The sequence below is a fragment of the Oncorhynchus mykiss genome, chromosome 16 (genome assembly GCF_013265735.2).
Source record: "Oncorhynchus mykiss isolate Arlee chromosome 16, USDA_OmykA_1.1, whole genome shotgun sequence".
NCBI classification, from domain to species: domain Eukaryota; kingdom Metazoa; phylum Chordata; class Actinopteri; order Salmoniformes; family Salmonidae; genus Oncorhynchus; species Oncorhynchus mykiss.
The window spans coordinates 53,955,844-53,973,236 of NC_048580.1; the positions used below are offsets into that span (position 1 = coordinate 53,955,844).

The 17,393-nt window shown below is 38.7% G+C and overlaps 2 protein-coding genes across 14 annotated transcripts in view; one reads left to right on the forward strand and one right to left on the reverse strand.

Annotated features, from left to right (window-relative positions):
• Positions 1-1,067: 1,067 nt before the first annotated feature.
• On the reverse strand, positions 1,068-12,292 carry commd7 (COMM domain containing 7). 3 transcript variants are annotated; one of them, NM_001165191.2, is given in 9 exon segments: positions 2,078-2,681; positions 2,806-2,854; positions 4,970-5,019; positions 8,557-8,647; positions 8,758-8,795; positions 8,906-8,962; positions 10,594-10,696; positions 11,027-11,080; positions 12,116-12,252. In NM_001165191.2, coding segments are annotated over 9 exon segments (603 nt in total). In that variant the 5' UTR covers positions 12,200-12,252; the 3' UTR covers positions 2,078-2,604.
• A 3,815-nt stretch (positions 12,293-16,107) lies between these two features.
• The window catches only part of dnmt3bb.1 (DNA (cytosine-5-)-methyltransferase 3 beta, duplicate b.1), a 62,395-nt gene continuing 61,109 nt past the window's right edge, over positions 16,108-17,393 (forward strand). For 3 of the 11 annotated variants that reach the window (XM_036947276.1, XM_036947287.1, XM_036947288.1), the window contains exon 1: positions 16,108-16,582. The gene's annotated coding sequence lies outside the window, so the exon portion shown is untranslated. Of the gene's footprint in view, positions 16,583-16,602; positions 16,699-16,728; positions 16,880-17,393 lie in introns of those variants that run through there. The other 8 variants (XM_036947270.1, XM_036947277.1, XM_036947278.1 and 5 more) reach the window with 5 other exon arrangements.

Genomic DNA, 17,393 nt, shown 5'->3' on the forward strand with positions numbered 1-17,393 from the left:
TACAAAAAGTTCTGTAATTTCTAAACGGTTCACCCGATATGGATGAAAATACCCTCAAATTAAAGTTGACAGTCTGCACTATAAACCTCAGTCATTGTGTAATTTCAAATCCAAAGTGCTGGCATACAGAGCCAAAACAACAACACAATTGTCACTGTCCCAAAACTTTTGGAGCTCACTTAAGTAGAGACCAATATTTCCCTCCTTTCTTCTTCTGAATAGACTTAGTATTGGCTGGGACAAGCACCGACATGCAGGGATTGTCAGGGAGGGAAGAGTGGATAAAAAGTGAAAGAGGAGAAGAGGGGGGATTTTGGGAGGAGGCCAGCAACTTGAGAAACTGAAAGAGTGAGTAGGGTCAGACAGAAGATGTGTTCATAAAGAAGACATTAAACCCAAGATGACTGAATGAGTAATCGAATGAATTGATGACATTGTCATTAAACGTGGAAAGCCATGGCTGATAAGTTACTTAATACAAACAAGTGCAAGATCATATACTGTACATTCACTGAGACAAGTGGAGACAGACATTCCTCTTAAGTTTTACATCTCCAAAAACAAATCACATTCTGCTCAACATCCTATTTGTCATAATAACCATGTAAGCAGCAATGCAGGCAGTGTTAGGTTGTTTTTGTTTAAACCCAAACCTCTCTCCTAAAGCCTCCATTGTATCTAAATCCAAATGGATTTGCTAGGAAGCTACTAGGAGAGTGGGCTCTTTTCCTTTTTGACCCATTGGTGGTACTGAAAATGGATCCCTGTTTATCCTAATTTTAAAATTAAGTCATACATAGTTGGCTACAATTTCAAATTTCATCCTCCAGAAAAGGCAGTTCTAATAGTACAGTAAATAATATGGCTAAACTCCAATATACTGACAGAGAAAAAAATATTTAATATTATTTTTAAATGGGGGAAAAAATGTATAAGAGTATATTTATGAAGGACATTGTAAAACAAGAACGGTAAAATTGTCACACAAGCAACTAACAATAGTGTATGGAGGTGTATGATCAATACAAAATGATAACCAACTCATTGCGGCTCTGCCACAAAATTGGAAGAGACAATTACTTTATTTAATTTGTCTGTCTACCACCCATAAAAAAAATCATAAATTACTTCAAATTATAAATTGACAAAATGTATCAGTTTCACTTAAAGTCAAAAAGTTTGACAGTAATACCGTATATAATTCAAGACAGTTGGAAACAGTTTTTTGATGTACCAATACCGTGGCATAGGGTGTATGAACTGACATATAAAACAATAATTGACAAATCAATCCAGGCCAGCAGGTAGCCTAGTGGTTAGAGCATTGGACTAGTAACTGAAAGGTTGCAAGATCGAAACCCCGAGCTGACAAGGTAAAAATCTGTTTTTCTGCCCCTGAACAAGGCAGGGGCACTGTTCGTAGGCCGTCGTTGAAAATAAGAATTTGTTCTTAACTGACTTGCCTAGTTAAATAAAGGTAAAATAAAGATTTGGAGTTAAGATCAGAATGAATAGTGGAGTGGACGCTGTGGGTAAAGATCAAGCACTTGAGGAAATTAGGAATACATCTATAAATATTTAACTACAGGTACCATAGATGTGAGTGAAGTAGAAGTATTGCTGTCTGTTAGTTTACTCCAGTTAGGGTAAGGATGGTAGAGATTACAATATTAAAGTTGTTTTCTGCTTCAAGCTCTTATTCACAACATTTAATGAATACAGAATGTCCACAAATGACAGATCATTGTTGCAGGCCCAAATGCTAGTATGAACTATTTCCTTTTGGGGAAATGGATGGGTGTACATTTAATGTGACTTCTTGGCTAATTAAGGTATAAAAGTAGGATGGAATAACAACTAGTATTCACATGCTTCTCTCTACAGTGTATTTGGCTCCCCATCGTTGTCTCATGTTGGTGTCAGTGGAATATCTACTGAAACCTGTTATTAGAACCAATTTTACAGTATGTTCTATATCAGCGTAATAACTGACTATCTTGTTGTGTAATTGTCTGAGGATATTATTCAGAATTTCTATCATTCATTCATTATGTGAATACCTACAGCAGACCAATATGACAACATCTGAATACTTTATTTGGAGAGAAAAAAGTAAGTGCAAGTGTGAATCATGTTCCATTTGATTTAGTTAAAAATAAAGTTAAGCAAATCAGTAATATAAATGATGAGAGATTGCAAAAAATTGTTACACGTATGCCTCACATCACTTGTCGTGACAGCCAATGGAATTGAAGTCATTGGGTTACAATATAATACTTTCTCGCAAAACAAACTCACGGACAGTTACTAATACACACAAAATCACTACTGCAAAACAATTGTGCACATTTCAAAAGACAAATGTCAAAATTACACAAAAGAAATATTGAAATCTTGGTATGTGAGAAGCTGGAAGGTTCATTCAGATTCAGTATGTTCTATTTTGAACTGCATGCATGCCCCAAATTGCCCCTGTTCACTATAAAGGGAATAGAGTGCCAATTGGGATCCATCCAGTGTCAATCACTTCCATCTCCTCTTTTGTTTTCTGCTGCCCCTCTAGGACACATATTCAGTACATGCTCTTGCTACTGGCGATCAGGCTCAGCTGAAACAGTCCATACTGGCTTTGGCCCTCTCCATTTCATGGAGAAAGTTGTAAAACTGGGGGAGGGTCAACTCTAAAAAAAATTTTTTTTAAAGAACAACAAAAAAAAAGACAAAATCTGTGAATGATACCAAGAACAATAAGCAAAGTGAACCAATGACATACTGACTGGTGTACAGTACGAGTTAGAGACTCACCCATGTAGACATTTTCAGTTGAGTTCCCCTTTCTGATGACCAACTTAAGCTGGAAAAGACATATATATTTTAAAATAGTGCAGTAGAAAACAGCAATGTGCCAATGTCTTTGAAATATTAGACATTGGTGAGGACAGATTGTGTATATTGTGCTAGTACTAAACATATGCTCATGCTATGGTCATTCAGAGTGCTACTTTCACTGTGTGTGGACATACTTTTGTCAACACATTAAAGCGGCTGAAGGGGAGAAATACAGTATTAGCAGTCCGCAGGAATTTTGACAAGTAGGAAGGCAGACCACGAAAACTAACGGCTAAGTCTGTTGTCATAGCGATCTAGCACACCATCGGTCAGTCCATAAACCTGTAACATTCATAATTCACACTTCTTACAATAAAATGTTACTGTCCATCAATCCTTATTTTAACCTCTACGCTATGGGTTTATGGTCTAGACAGTAGATACACACTGAATCCATATTGTATTAGCCATATTTGAGAACCTGGTCAATCTATTCAGAAAGTACTCACACTCCTTGACTTTTTCCACATTTTGTTTCATTACAGCCTGCATTGAAAATGGATTGAATAGAGATTGTGTCACTGGCCTACACACAATACCGCATAATATCAAAGTGGAATTATGTTTATTAGAATAAGTTACAAATTAATCAAATATGAAAAGCTGAAATGTCTTGAGTCAATAAGTATTCAACCTCTTTGTTATGGCAAGCTTAAGTTCAGGAGTAAAAATGTGCTTAACAAGTCACATAATAAGTTGCATGGACTGCAATAATAGTCTTTCAAAAATCATTGTAAACACTATCTCATCTCGTTACCCCACACATACAGATAATTGTAAGGTCCCTCAGTCGAGCAGTGAATTTCAAACATTGATTCAACCATAAAGACCAGGGAGGTTTTCCCAATGCCTCGCAAAGAATGGCACTTATTGGTAGATTGGTTAAAAAAAAAATATATATATATATATACATACACACACACACACACACACACACACACACACACATACATTGAATATTGAGCATGGTGAAGTTATTATTTACACTTTTGATAGTGTGTCAATACACCCAGTCACTACAAAGATACAGGTGTCCTTCCTAACTCAGTTGTCGGAGAGGAAGGAAACCGCTCAGGGATTTTACCATGAGGCCAAGGGTGACTTTAAAACAGTTACAGAGTTGAATGGCTGTGATTGGAGATAACTGACTCCACAATACTAACCTAAATGACAGAGTGAAAAGAAGAAAGCATGCACAGAATAAAAATAATCCAAAACATGCATCCTGTTTACAATAGGGCACTAAAGTAAAACTTCCAAAAATGTGGCTAAGAAATTTACTTTTTGTCCTGAATACAAAGTGTTATGTTTGGGGCAAATTTAACAACACATCACTGAGTACCACACTTCATATGTTCAAGCATAGTGGTGGCTGCATCATGTTGTGGTATGCTTGTCATCGGCAAGGAATACAGAGTTTTTTAGGATAAAAAGAAATGGAATAAAGCGAAGGCAAAATCCTATAGGAAAACCTGGTTCAGTCTGCTTTCCAACAGACACTGGGAAACAAATTCACCTTTCAGCAGGACAATAACCTAAAACACAAGGCCAAATATACACAAGGAGTTGCTTACCAAGACGACATAAAATGTTCTTGAGTGGCCTAGTTACAGTTTTGACGTAAATCAGCTTGAAAATATATGGCAAGACTTGAACATGTATGTTTAGCAATGATCAACAACCAACTTGACAGACCTTGAAGATTAAATTTAAAAAAATAATAATAATGTGCAAATATTGTACAATCCAGGTGTGCAAAGCTCTTAGAGACTTTCCAGAACGACTCACAGCTGTAATCGCTGCCAAAGGTGACATGTATTGACACAGGGGTGTAAATACATATGTAAATTAGATATTTCTGTATTTAATTTTCAATAAATTAGCAAACATTTCTAAAAACATGTTTTCACTATCATTATGGGGTATTGTGTGTAGTTGGGTGAGATTTTTGAAAAATTTAAATACATTTTCAATTCAGGCTGTAACACAATAAAATGTGGATTAAGTCAAGGGGTATGGATATTTTCTGAAGGCACTGTACATGTATTCTATATGTAATCATGATGGCAACAAATAATACCTGTAGAAAGGTGTTTCCAACTTTCTGAAGTTCACTCGTCCCCACGGTCACTATGGAGACAGACAACATTCAATCACAATGCCTTATTGTCCATATTGTAATTGAACTGCACTTTTAACTATCAAGAGAGGGAGGCATTTAGCTTGGCTTCAGCCAAGTGCTCGAGACACGTGGATTATAGACATGCGCAGATGCCTGAGCAATAATAGGCATGCCTGAGCAGTAATTTGTTAAATTAAGATTGTACTTAGCATACTCACGTATAGTACTTAGCATAATTGTTACTTAGCATAGTGAATACTGATTGGTTGAGTCATTAGGCCACTGTTAAATCTTTCAGTTTAGACCACTCACTGATCACAAACATTTTATGTATCGTTGTACACCTAATCACAACAGATAACTTAATGAGTCTAAAGCCAACAAACCACAATAGCATGCTCTGCTAATGTTGTCGTGCCCAGAGACATATATTTAGAGAGTTAGGTCAACTTTTAGAATTTTGAATATTGTTCTAATTTTAGACTTTAAGTTCCATAACATGGGGAATATTTAAACAGTGCTATGTTAATGGAGAGCTAACATGACTTTGCCTGACGACTCAAACGGAATGGTTCCTCTGCTCTATGTTCGCTACATACTTCAGTGAGACTGCCATCGTTGAAGTAGTTTGTGATGATGGTTGTTGTACAAAACAAAGTAATCAGCGATTGGATCCTCTAAGCCAGGAATTCCCCAGAGGTATGCGCAATGCCGTCTGGGGTACGCCAAATAAAAATGTGATTTTTTTTTCTTCAACAAAAAAAATATTTTTCTTAACATTTTCATACAGTACATTTATATTTTCCAACAGGGCTATACATTTAGGTGAGGTTTTTCTCTCGCCTGAGTAGCCTCATTTCACTGCCAACAATAAAATGAAACCATCTAGTGTTCAGCGAAATAAAAACAATGTCAAATACAGGTAGCCTAGTTAAATAATTAACATCAAATCACATGAACCATTACTCTCGCGGGAAAACTTCACTCTCGCACAGACATTTAGAAATGAAACATGACAATTTGAAAAATAAGCCACGGGATTTTGAGGAAGAATAAAGACAACTTTCGAGTAGTAAGACGTATAAAAGCAACAGATACCATTAATAAGAAGGGGCTAGAAGCATCTTATACGGTGAGCTACTGAGTGGCTAGGACAGGCAAGCCCCATACTATTGTGGAGGATTTAATTCTTCCTGCTGCCACGGATATGACTGGGACAATACTGGGGGAAAAGGCAAAAACAAAACTATACAGACAATGACTTCATCAAACAACACTGTTTCACGACGCATCAGTGACATGGCAGGAGATGTTTTGAAACAATTACTGCTTATCATACAAGCCAGTGAATTATATGTGTTACAGCTGGACGAGTCAACAGATTTGGCACAGCTCCTGGTATACATCCGTTACGTTTATGGGGGGGGGGGGTCAAATAAGAAAGACATCCTCTTCCGCAAACCACTGGAAACCAGGACAACAGGAGAGGATATTTAGTACTGGACAGCTTTGTGACATCAAATGGACTTTGGTGGTCAAGATGCGTTAGTATCTGTACTGATGGCGCAAAAGCCATGAGAGGGAGACATAGTGGAGTGGTAGCGCGCGTGCAAGCAGTTGCTCCCGATGCCACTTGGGTACACTGCAGCATCCACCGAGAGGCTCTTTCTGCCAAGGGAATGTCTGACAGCTTGAAAGACGTTTTGGACACTACAGTGAAAATGGATAACTTTGTTAAAGGAAGGCCCCTGAACTCTCGTGAATTTTCTGCACTTTGCAATGATATGGGCTGCGGCCATGTAACGCTTTTACAACATACGGAAGTGCGCTGGTTATCAAGGGGCAAAGAATTTACATGTTTTTTAAATTGAGAGCCGAGCTTAAAGTTTTCACTGACCATCATTTTCACGTGTCTGACTGCTTGCATGATGACGAGTTTCTCACACGACTGGCCTAACTGGGTGATGTTTTTTCTCGCCTGAATGATCTCAATCTAGGATTACAGGGACTTTCTGCAACTATATTCAATGCGCAGGACAAAATTGAGGCTGTGATTAAGAAGTTGGAGCTCTTTTCTGTCTGCATTAACAAAGACAACGCACAGGTCCTTCCATCATTGTATGATTTTTTGTGTGCAAATGAACTCAAGCTTGTCAAATGTGCTATAGCGAAGCACCTGAGTGAGCTGGGTGCGTAATCACGCAGATACTTTCCCGAAAAGGACGACACAAACAACTGGAGTCGTTATCCCTTTCATGCCCTGCCTCCAGTCCATTTACTGATATCTGAACAAGAGAACCTCATCGAAATTGTAACAAGCGGTTCTGTGAAAATATAATTTAAATCAGAAGCCACTGCCAGATTTATGGATTGGGCTGTGCTCAGAGTATCCTGCCTTGGCAAAACTTGCTGTTAAGACACTGATGCTCTTTGCAACCACGTACCTACGTGAGAGTGGATTCTCGGCCCTCACTAGCAGGAAAACTAAATACAGGCACAGAATGTGTGTGGAAAATGATTTAAGACTGAGACTCTCTCCAAAACAACCCAACATTGCAGAGTTATGTGCATCCTTTCAAGCACACCCTTCTCATTAACCTGTGTTGAGTTATTCACAATTTTTGATGAACAAATACGATTTTACAATGTAAAATGGCTAAATAAAGAGCAACATTATTGATTATTATTTGTGCCCTGGTCCTTTAAGAACTCTGTCACTTCCCACGAGCTGGGTTGTGACAAAAACTCACTCATTCTTATGTTTAACAATGAAGGCAGTGGTTCCCAAACTTGTTATAGTCCCGTACCCTTTCAAACATTCAACCTCCAGCTGCATACAATGAAGGCAAAAAACAACATTTGAGAGTGCGCTGACCCTAGAGGAGGTGCACAGCTGGAGGTTGAATGTTTGAAGGGGTACTGGACTATAAAAAGTTTGGGAACCACTGCTCTAAGCAATTTCATTTTCAAAACGTTGCTTTACCCACGTGTGTTCTGCCTCTGTCTCAACCCATTGCGGAGAAGAAACTAAAGTCCGTGGGTGTGGCGTAGAGTTTGGCCCGGAGCAAGAAGCGTTCATGTAAATGCATCATAATGTAGAAACTGCATTGGCCCAACTCTCTAAATACACGGCTCTGTTCGTGCCTATTCAAGTGTATAGAGCAATTTAGTGGCCTTTGTACATCTCAACGAGAAAAGAGAAAGCTGTGCCTCCCCAAAGATAAGCTCCGTATTGCCCCCTCTCTCCCTCATCCTTCATGGAGAAGACCAGGAATAGGGTAATTCATCCATCCCAAATGCACACTATACACAACATCCATCTATCTATAATACGATGAGGGTTATTTACAACGGCAATTCTATCCTTGCCCCCTATTCGTAAAGTATCTCAGAGTAGGAGTACGGATCTAGGATCAGGTCCATCCTGGCCATATAATAAGTATTCATTATTATCTAAAAGGCTAAACTGATCCTAGATCAGCACTACTGTTCTTACAGGCCCTGGTCTTCTGTTCATAAGATGTCAGTCCCTGATTAAGTCTTACCACCAAACTTCCACTCCATGTCCACCAGCTGGTTGACCATCAGTGTCTGTCCTACAGCCAGCCTGGACAACACAGGGTAGTGGAGGCTCCACTGAAAAAAAAAATATATATAAAAAGTCAATCAATTACCTTTTTTCTCAATTCAGAACTGTACTTAAATAGAGTACTGACACAGCATGGAGGATATGATATCAAATATACCTGTTGTGAAAAATGGTCTGCCTTGTCTTCACTGACTCCTAAAAATGAAAACATTATACAGTGACACTGTAAAACTCAGGACTGTGGAGACAGGAGTATGGATTAGCTTTGATACATACAGCATATGGTATTTCATATTACAACAGACCTAAAGTGAGAAGGTCCTCTTTGACTTGGTCTTCTGTCAGATTTTTCTTCAGGGAACCTAGAATTTAAAAAAAATCTTGGTTTGAGTTAAATTATACAACACTTCATCCCTTTTGAGTAAATCCATTTGAATTCAATCACCTTTTGACACCACCACTTTTGATTTGGATGAAACCCTACATACAGTTGAAGTCGGAAGTTTACATACACCTTAGCCAAACACATTTAAACTCAGTTTCACAATTCCTGACATTTAATTCCAGTAATAATTCCTTGTCTTAGGTCAGTTAGGATCACCACTTTATTTTAAGAATGTGAAATGTCAGAATAATAGTAGAGAGAATGATTTATATCAGATTTCATTTCTTTCATCACATTCCCAGTGGGTCAGAAGTTTACATACACTCAATTAGTATTTGGTAGCATTGCCTTTAAATTGTTTAACTTGGGTCAATAGTTTCAGGTAGCCTTCCATAAGCTTCCCACAATAGGTTGGGTGAATTTTGGCCCATTCCTCCTGACAGAGCTGGTGTAACTGAGTCAGGTTTGTAGGCCTCCTTGCTTAGACATGCTTTTTCAGTTCTGCCCACAAATGTTCTATAGGATTGAGGTCAGGTCTTTGTGATGGCCACTCCAATACCTTGACTTTGTTGTCCTTAAGCCATTTTGCCACAACTTTGGAAGTATGCTTGGGGTCATTGTCCATTTGGAAGACCCATTTGCGACTAAGCTTTAACTTCCTGACTGATGTCTTGAGATGTTGCTTCAATATATCCACATAATTTTTTTTCCTCATGATGCCATCTATTTTGTGAAGTGCACCAGTCCCTCCTGCAGCAAAGCACCCCCACAACATGATGCTGCCACCCCCGTGCTTCACGGTTGGGATGGTGTTCTTCGGTTTGCAAGCCTCCCCCTTTTTCCTCCAAACATAACAATGGGCATTACGGCCAAACAGTTATATTTTTGTTTCATCAGACCAGAGGACAATTCTCCAAAAAGTAAGATATTTGTACCTGTGTAAAGAAGAAGTTACAGGTCTGTGAGAGCCAGAAATCTTGCTTGTTTGTAGGTGACCAAATACTTATTTTCCACCATAATTTGCAAATAAATTAATTAAAAATCCTAGAATGTGATTTTCTGGATTTCTTTTTCTCATTTTGTCTGTCATAGTTGAAGTGTACCTATGATGAAAATTACAGGCCTCTCATCTTTTTAAGTGGGAGAACTTGCACAATTGGTGGCTGACTAAATACTTTTTTGCCCCACTGTATGTCGCGCTGCATGGGGCAAATGGTAGTCACACCAGATACTGACTGACTTTCTGATCCACGCCCCTACCTTTTTTTTTTAAGGTATCTGTGACCAACAGATGCATATCTGTATTCCCAGTCATGTGAAATCCATTGATTGGGGCCTAATTTATTTATTTAAATTGACTGATTTCCTTATATGAACTGCAACTCAGTAAAATCTTTAAAATTGTTACATTTTGCATTTACATTTTTGCTCTCTATGGTGGTAACAGTATGGACCACAAAAAATGAATTTTTCCTTGATATACCATATATCTAAGATGTGTGATGGAATCTTTACAATATTTTGGTGTATGTGTATTTCATGTTGTACACATTTGAAGCTAAATACAAAAGTTGTTTTTTTTTAATCTGCTTATTTGTGAGTGCTCACCATGGGGAAGCAGCAGGAGGCTCTTCATGAGGTTCCTCAGTGGGCCTGCACTCATCCCATTCTCTCCTGCAAACTCACTCAGCTGATGCAGGAACCTGTCCGCCTGCATACACAACACAATGAATGAAACACCAGTCAAGTGGCTGTCTGTCCACACAGCACACCATGAATGAAAAAGCTATTCAAATAATATATTAAATAAGTCTTATTCCTCCCTCCCCCAAAAAATAAAAACTAGCACTTGACTTTTCCTACTTGCACTGACTTTGCTGATAACGGCTTTATTGAGGAAAACATGCATTACTACAACTGTGATATGTGGTTCTCTCACCTAGCTGTCTTAACATGAATGCACTGACTAAGTCGGTCTGGATAAGAGCGTCTGCAAAATGACTAAAATGTCAAAAATAAGTTCATGCATGGGTGTGTTTACCTCTTTTGGCTCCAACAGGAAATTGAAAAGAATCTCAGTCAGACTTGTGAATTGCTACAGGGAAACAGTTTAAAATGTGTTTATTGGCCTCTTCAATACAGTATTTGCTATTTTGCCACAGATCTACTTTGTTGACATGTAAGGCAGGTAAGACCTAATTTGAATTATGAATCATGTGACACTTGCTAGTCATGTGACCCGGGATGTTGACTTAGGCCAGAGAGGATGAGACAAAGTGAGAGGTTTTACTCTGCCTAAATAAAAATCTGTCTATGAAAATATGCCCACAAAGTGAGGAATTTTTGTATAGAGGTCAATGAGAGAGAGTTGAATTTGGTCAACAAAAAATGTAATTGCTCATTTGCTACGTGAGGCTTATTTGATCTAATAGAAATGTCATAATGGTTAGGTTGTTACGAATGCACTGATATAAGTGAGCATTTCTGCAACTTGTTGTGCCCGTTTTCATAGAGAAAAATAGAGGACTCATCATGGATATAACCCATTTTAGCATAGACATTGCCATTTAGGGATTCCACCATTTTAAAGTAGTCAACCAGGTGGGGATTCCTATGAGTTGGGAGCAATCAGTCAAGAAGAAAAAAATTGAATACTTTAAATAAAATGGAGATGGCCTCAATGGCGCTGCCCATGCTGTCACAGACACTATAATGACACCGATACAAAGATGAGTCCTCTATCTCTTAGATTCTGACTCTGTTCTTTGCACGTGTATCTGCCCAGTCTGATCTCGCCTCCTCTAGCCTGCCTTCCATCTTTGAGGACATGTATTTCCATTGTTAGAGCAGTCCCTTGACTATCTTGTCAATATAATAGACAATCTTTGCTAAGGAACAAATGTCTATATTTGTCGACACAAATGTGTTTCATCTTCATTTTGCAACATTGTATCATAATAAAAACAGCATGATTCTATAACAGTTTGACTACTACCGGTATGTCAATTAATTTGTTCCTGAGCAAAGCTTGTCTATTATATTGACTACAAGCATACAGCTAAGATTTGCATGCAATTCACTGTTCTTATCTAACGCTCAAAACGAACATTTCGAGTTATTGAATGCTCACCTGTTCGTTGAATTTGTTCAAGTTCTGAAAGTCATTGCTCACAGAATCTGGTAAAGTATCTTTGGTAAATTGCAGTTGCAACATTATAGCTGTCGGCCTGGAAATGTTTACTTTAGTGGCTACTTCCGTGATGGTATACTCAAATGAAGCTATCTTGCTATTCAACTCAGCACATTCCATATTTTTATCTTGCCTATACAGTGCATTCAAGGCGGGAAAACCATCAATTTTATTTAAAAAATAATAATAATCGAATTGAAAATATATTTATTACAAAAATACACAATCTGTTGTAAAGTATTTTATGCTTTATTTGTTCATGCATTGTTACACGTGTGGCAATAGTTAAATACAATGGAAGTGTGACAATCCTCACCTCTAATGCATTAAAGATAACTTGCCTTGGATAACATAGGCCTATTGGAGAAGATTTGGCCTTAAATGGTGCTGTAATTACAATGAAATGAAGTCTATGTGACCAATAACATTTGATTTGATTTGATGAATGGCCATGCCATGTGGTAAATTGTAGCAGTGAAGATTGAACAAGGTGCAATACAAAGGGAGTTGCACCTTGTTCAATCTTCACCGCTACAATTTAGCACATGGCATGGCTATTCATCAAATCAAATGTTATTTGTCACATAGACTTGTTTAGCAGATGTTATTGCGGATATAGCTAAATTATTTTGTGCTTCTAGTTCCGACAGTGCAACAATATCTAACAAGTAAAGAAATGGATTAAGAATATAAAAATATATGGACAAGCAATGTCAGAGCAGCATAAACTAAGATACAGTAGAATAGTGTAGAATACAGAATATGGAATATGAGATGAGTAATGCAAGATATGTAAACATTATTAAAATGACTAGTGTTCCATTTATTCAAGTGGCTAATGATTTCAAGTCTGTGTATATAGGCAGCAGCTTCTCTTTGCTAGTGATGGCTATTTAACAGTCTGATGGCCTTGAGAGAGAAGCTTTTCATTCTCTCAGTCCCAGTTTTGATGCACCTGTACGGACCTCACTTTTTTTGATCTAACCCTTATTTTACCAGGTAAGTTGACTGAGAACACATTCTCATTTACAGCAGCGACCTGGGGAATAGTTTCAGGGGAGAGGAGGGGGATGAATTAGCCAATTGTAAACTGGGGATGATTAGGTGATCGTGACGGTATGAGGGCCAGATTGGGAATTTAGCCACGACACCAGGGTTAACACCCCTACTCTTACGATAAGTGCTATGGGATCTTTAGTGACCACAGAGAGTCAGGACACCCATTTAACATCCCATCTGAAAGACGGCACCCTACACAGGGAAATGTCCCCAATCACTGCCCTAGGGCATTGGGATATTTTTTTTTAGACCAGAGGAAAGGAAGCCTCCTACTGGTCCTCCAACACCACTTCCAGCAGCATCTGGTCTTCCATCCAGGGACTGACCAGGATCAACCCTGTTTATCTTCAGAAGCAAGCCAGCAATGGTATGCTGCCTTCTGGGTGATAACGGGGTGAACAGGCAGTGGCTCAGTTGGTTGTTGTCCTTGATTATCTTTTTGGCAGGTAGTTTGCCCCCAGTGATGTGTTGTGCAGACTTCACCACCCCCTGGAGAGCCCTGCGGATGTGGGCGGTGCAGTTGCCGTGCCAGGAGGTGATACAGCCGACAGGATGCTCTCAATTGTGCATCTGTAAAAGTGTGTTAGGGTTTTAGGCGACAAGCAAATTTCTTCAGCCTCCTGAGGTTGAAGAGGCGTTGTTGCGCCTTCTTAACCACACTGTCTGTGTGAGTGGACCATTTCAGGTTGTCAGTGATGTGTATGCCGAGGAACTTAAAACGTTACACCTTCTCCACTGCTGTCCAGTCGATGTGGATAAGTGGGCTCTGCTGTTTCCTGAAGTCCACAGTCATCTGCTTTGTTTTGTTGACGTTGAGTGAGAGGTTATTTTCCTGGTACCACACTCCCAGAGCCCTCACCTCCCTGTAGGCTGTCTCATTGTTGTTGGTAATCAAGCCTATTACTGTTGTGTCGTCTGAAAACTTGATGAATGAGTTGGAGGTGTGCTTGGCCATGCAATCATGTGTGAACAGAGAGTACAGGAGGGGGCTGAGCACGCACCCTTGTGGGGTCCCAGTGTTGAGGATCAGCAAAGTGGAGGTGTTGTGTCCTACATTCACCACCTGGGGGTGGCCCATCAGGAAGTCCAGTACCCAATTGCACAGGGCGCTGTTCAGACCCAGGGCCTCATGCTTAATGATGAGCTTGGAGGGTACTATGGTGTTGAATGCTGAGCTATAGTCAATAAACAGCATTCTTACATAGGTATTCCTCTTGTCCAGATGGGATAGGGCAGTGTACAGTGTGGTGGTGATTGCATCGTCTGTGTACCTATTGGGGCGGTAAGTAAATTGAAGTGGGTCTAGGGTGACAGGTAGGGTGGAGGTGATATGATCATTGACTAGTCTCTCAAAGCACTTCATGTTGACAGAAGTGAGTGCTACGGGGCGACAGCATCAGTTAAATTAAGTGGTTATGATTTATATTATAGCATCCACATATTGTATTTTGCTTGTACCAATAGGTAAAAGGTATGGTTAGTTGCTACGCACATTATTGGATTCAATAAGGAAAGCCAATTCAAAAGTTTTATTTCAGTCATGAGTCATAGCAATACTCTAATACTGATCTATTGCATTCGTGACAATAGGGCCTACTTATGAATGACGACAATACTCAGACAATGTGGTGAGTTGTGACTGTTCAGTAGGCTAGGCTGTGGGCCTTGTGGTCTGCTTCTGATTTGAGTGGCAACCATATAATAAGTGGGTGTATGCACCCTCAGCAGAGGTTATACACAGTCTGTCATATCCCCCTATAATCTTCTGGTTTATATCTGATCTAATATCTCATGGACAGACACACATAACATAGCCTAACTGGTATCGAGCAGCTGACGCAATTATGCAATATTTTAGTTCTGGGTTTCAGAAATTGGATCTGGTCAGAAGAGAAGGGGTCAAAGGTCAGGTTTGGTTTGCAAGTAGGATGAACACAGAACATTACACAGGCTACAATGCAATAACAGAGACACGTAAGACAATAGTGTGATATAATTTAAATGGGCACAGTTATGATTATTATTATATGATTATGTATCTGTTATTATACCAATGGATTTAAAGATAGTCAGATATTGGGATGAGCAATAAGGTAGCCAGATATTGCAATGAGCAAGATACAAGACTTTGCTCTCACACAATCACACAGAGTATCTGCACATGTGCATGGGTTCGCTTCATGCTTTTGGAATGTGGTAGCTACGGGATTAAAACAGTGGAGAAGTTTAGCCTTGCTCTCCAATGCTCTTAGTTGTTGCGGAAATTGACCCACTATGCTGTTTACTTTGAGCATCTACATTTCATATAGCTAACTCTACCCTTTATACTATTTCAGTATATTCATTCAATGAACAATCCTTTTCCAGTGACAACATCAAATGTTTGGATGGGTTGGTTTATTGTGAACATTAGGCTTCACGCACTCTCCTAATAAGGACCAGTGGTGGAAAAAGTACCCAATTGTCATACTTGAGTAAAAGTAAAGATACCTTAGTAAAAATTACTCAAGTAAAAGTGAAAGTCACCCAGTAAAATACTACTTGAGTATCAAAAGTAAATGTAATTGCTAAAATGTACTTAAGCATCAAAAGTAAAAGTATAAATAATTGCAAATACCTTATATTAGGCAAACCAGAAGGCACAATTGTTTTATTTACATATAGACAGGGGCATACTCCAACACCCAGATGTAATTTACAAACTAAGCATGTGTGTTTAGTGAGTCCACCAGATCAAAGGAAGTAGGGATGACCAGGGATGTTCTCTTGATAAGTGTGTGAATTTAACTATTTTCCTGTCCTGCTAATCATTCAAAATGTACTGAGTACTTTTGTGTGTCAGGGAAAATGTATGGAGGAAAATGTACATAATTTTCTTAAGGAATGTAGTGAAGTAAAAGTAAAAGTTGAAAAATATCTAAATAGTAAAGTAACGATACCCACAAAAACGACTTAAGTAGCACTTTAAAGTATTTGTATTTGCCAGCAGGGTAGTAGACCATTGGCAGAACTGCATATAATGGTGTATAAATGCAATACCTTTGTATTAAGGGTTAACACTGGAAAAGGTAAATCTAGTTTCCATTCAGATACAGTGTGATTCGAGACCCGGGAAAAGTTACGCCTGAACATTGTGGCACATTGTGGAAAAAAAACGAAGAAAAAAAGATTACAACAGGCAAGTTTGAAAAGAAGAGAACTCCACTTAGATATTTGCCCCACAGGGTATAAAGGCATGCATATGTTGAGGTAAGTAGTGTGACACTTCGAGGCACCTTGGCAAGCAGTGAGAGAGGACCAATCAATCTCAACTCTTCCCCGCTCACCGAACGACTACCCCTGCAACAGGTACATTTTTGTGCAGTTGCCATTTATGATGTGTTTATGCATGCTAGTCTGCTGAACATTATTTAGGAGATCAGTTAACAGCATGCTGTCAGAAACTGGAAGAATTCATGCATGAGGTTTGATAACTTTCTTACTGTTACAGTAATTTGCTCAATAGAGTCAATTTAATTTAAACTTTTTTGCGGAAAGACGTAGGGTAACATTACATTTCGAATCAATTGATGAAACAATGTTGCGTCGATGATTATATAAATTGGAGACAAGAAAGGGAAAATACCCAACATATCCTCAAACATGGTAAATATAAGGATATTTATCCTATAATAAAATAATGATACTTTTTTTGTATGGGAATGTTATTGCATATGTTATTGCATAGTTTCAATTCAGAGTTGATCTGCGTCACGCGCACTCAGTATTGTAGCCTACAGTAGGCTACAGATGTTGCGAGTGGAACCTAATGGATTTTTATGCGTGGGTAGTTTGTGGTTTCCAATCAGGTGGTGATGTATTTATTTTTAGCGTGTCTTGGACGTTTATTTCAACGTTTGTTGAACTTCAACTTCACTAATGAAGGGTTAGATTTTTCTTGTGGTATTGGCACAATTTCCTCAAAATCACTATAAGTTCGATTGCGTTGTTTTTCATTCAAACAAGTGCATGTTTCCTACTCCATGCCGTTAGACAGGTCGTTTAGTATTTTTGTATGGTTTATTTGAAATAATTGTCTTCTGTATGCCTTGATAATCATTCCCTGTAGTGGAATTTCAATTCGAATGCTGAAACATAATATAATATGCCTATAACCACA

What these genes read in the sequence shown, in the direction of transcription:
- commd7 (XM_021564407.2), bottom strand. Translation starts at nt 12,199, where the DNA reads ATGTTGCAACTGCAATTTACCAAAGATACTTTACCAGATTCTGTGAGC. An exon ending in CATGGAGTGGAAGTTTGGTG is followed by an intron (nt 5,020 to 8,556) that starts GTAAGACTTAAT and finishes CTGTCTCCATAG; the next exon opens with TGACCGTGGGGACGAGTGAA. An exon ending in TTGGAAACACCTTTCTACAG is followed by an intron (nt 2,855 to 4,969) that starts GTATTATTTGTT and finishes TGTCTTTTCCAG; the next exon opens with CTTAAGTTGGTCATCAGAAA.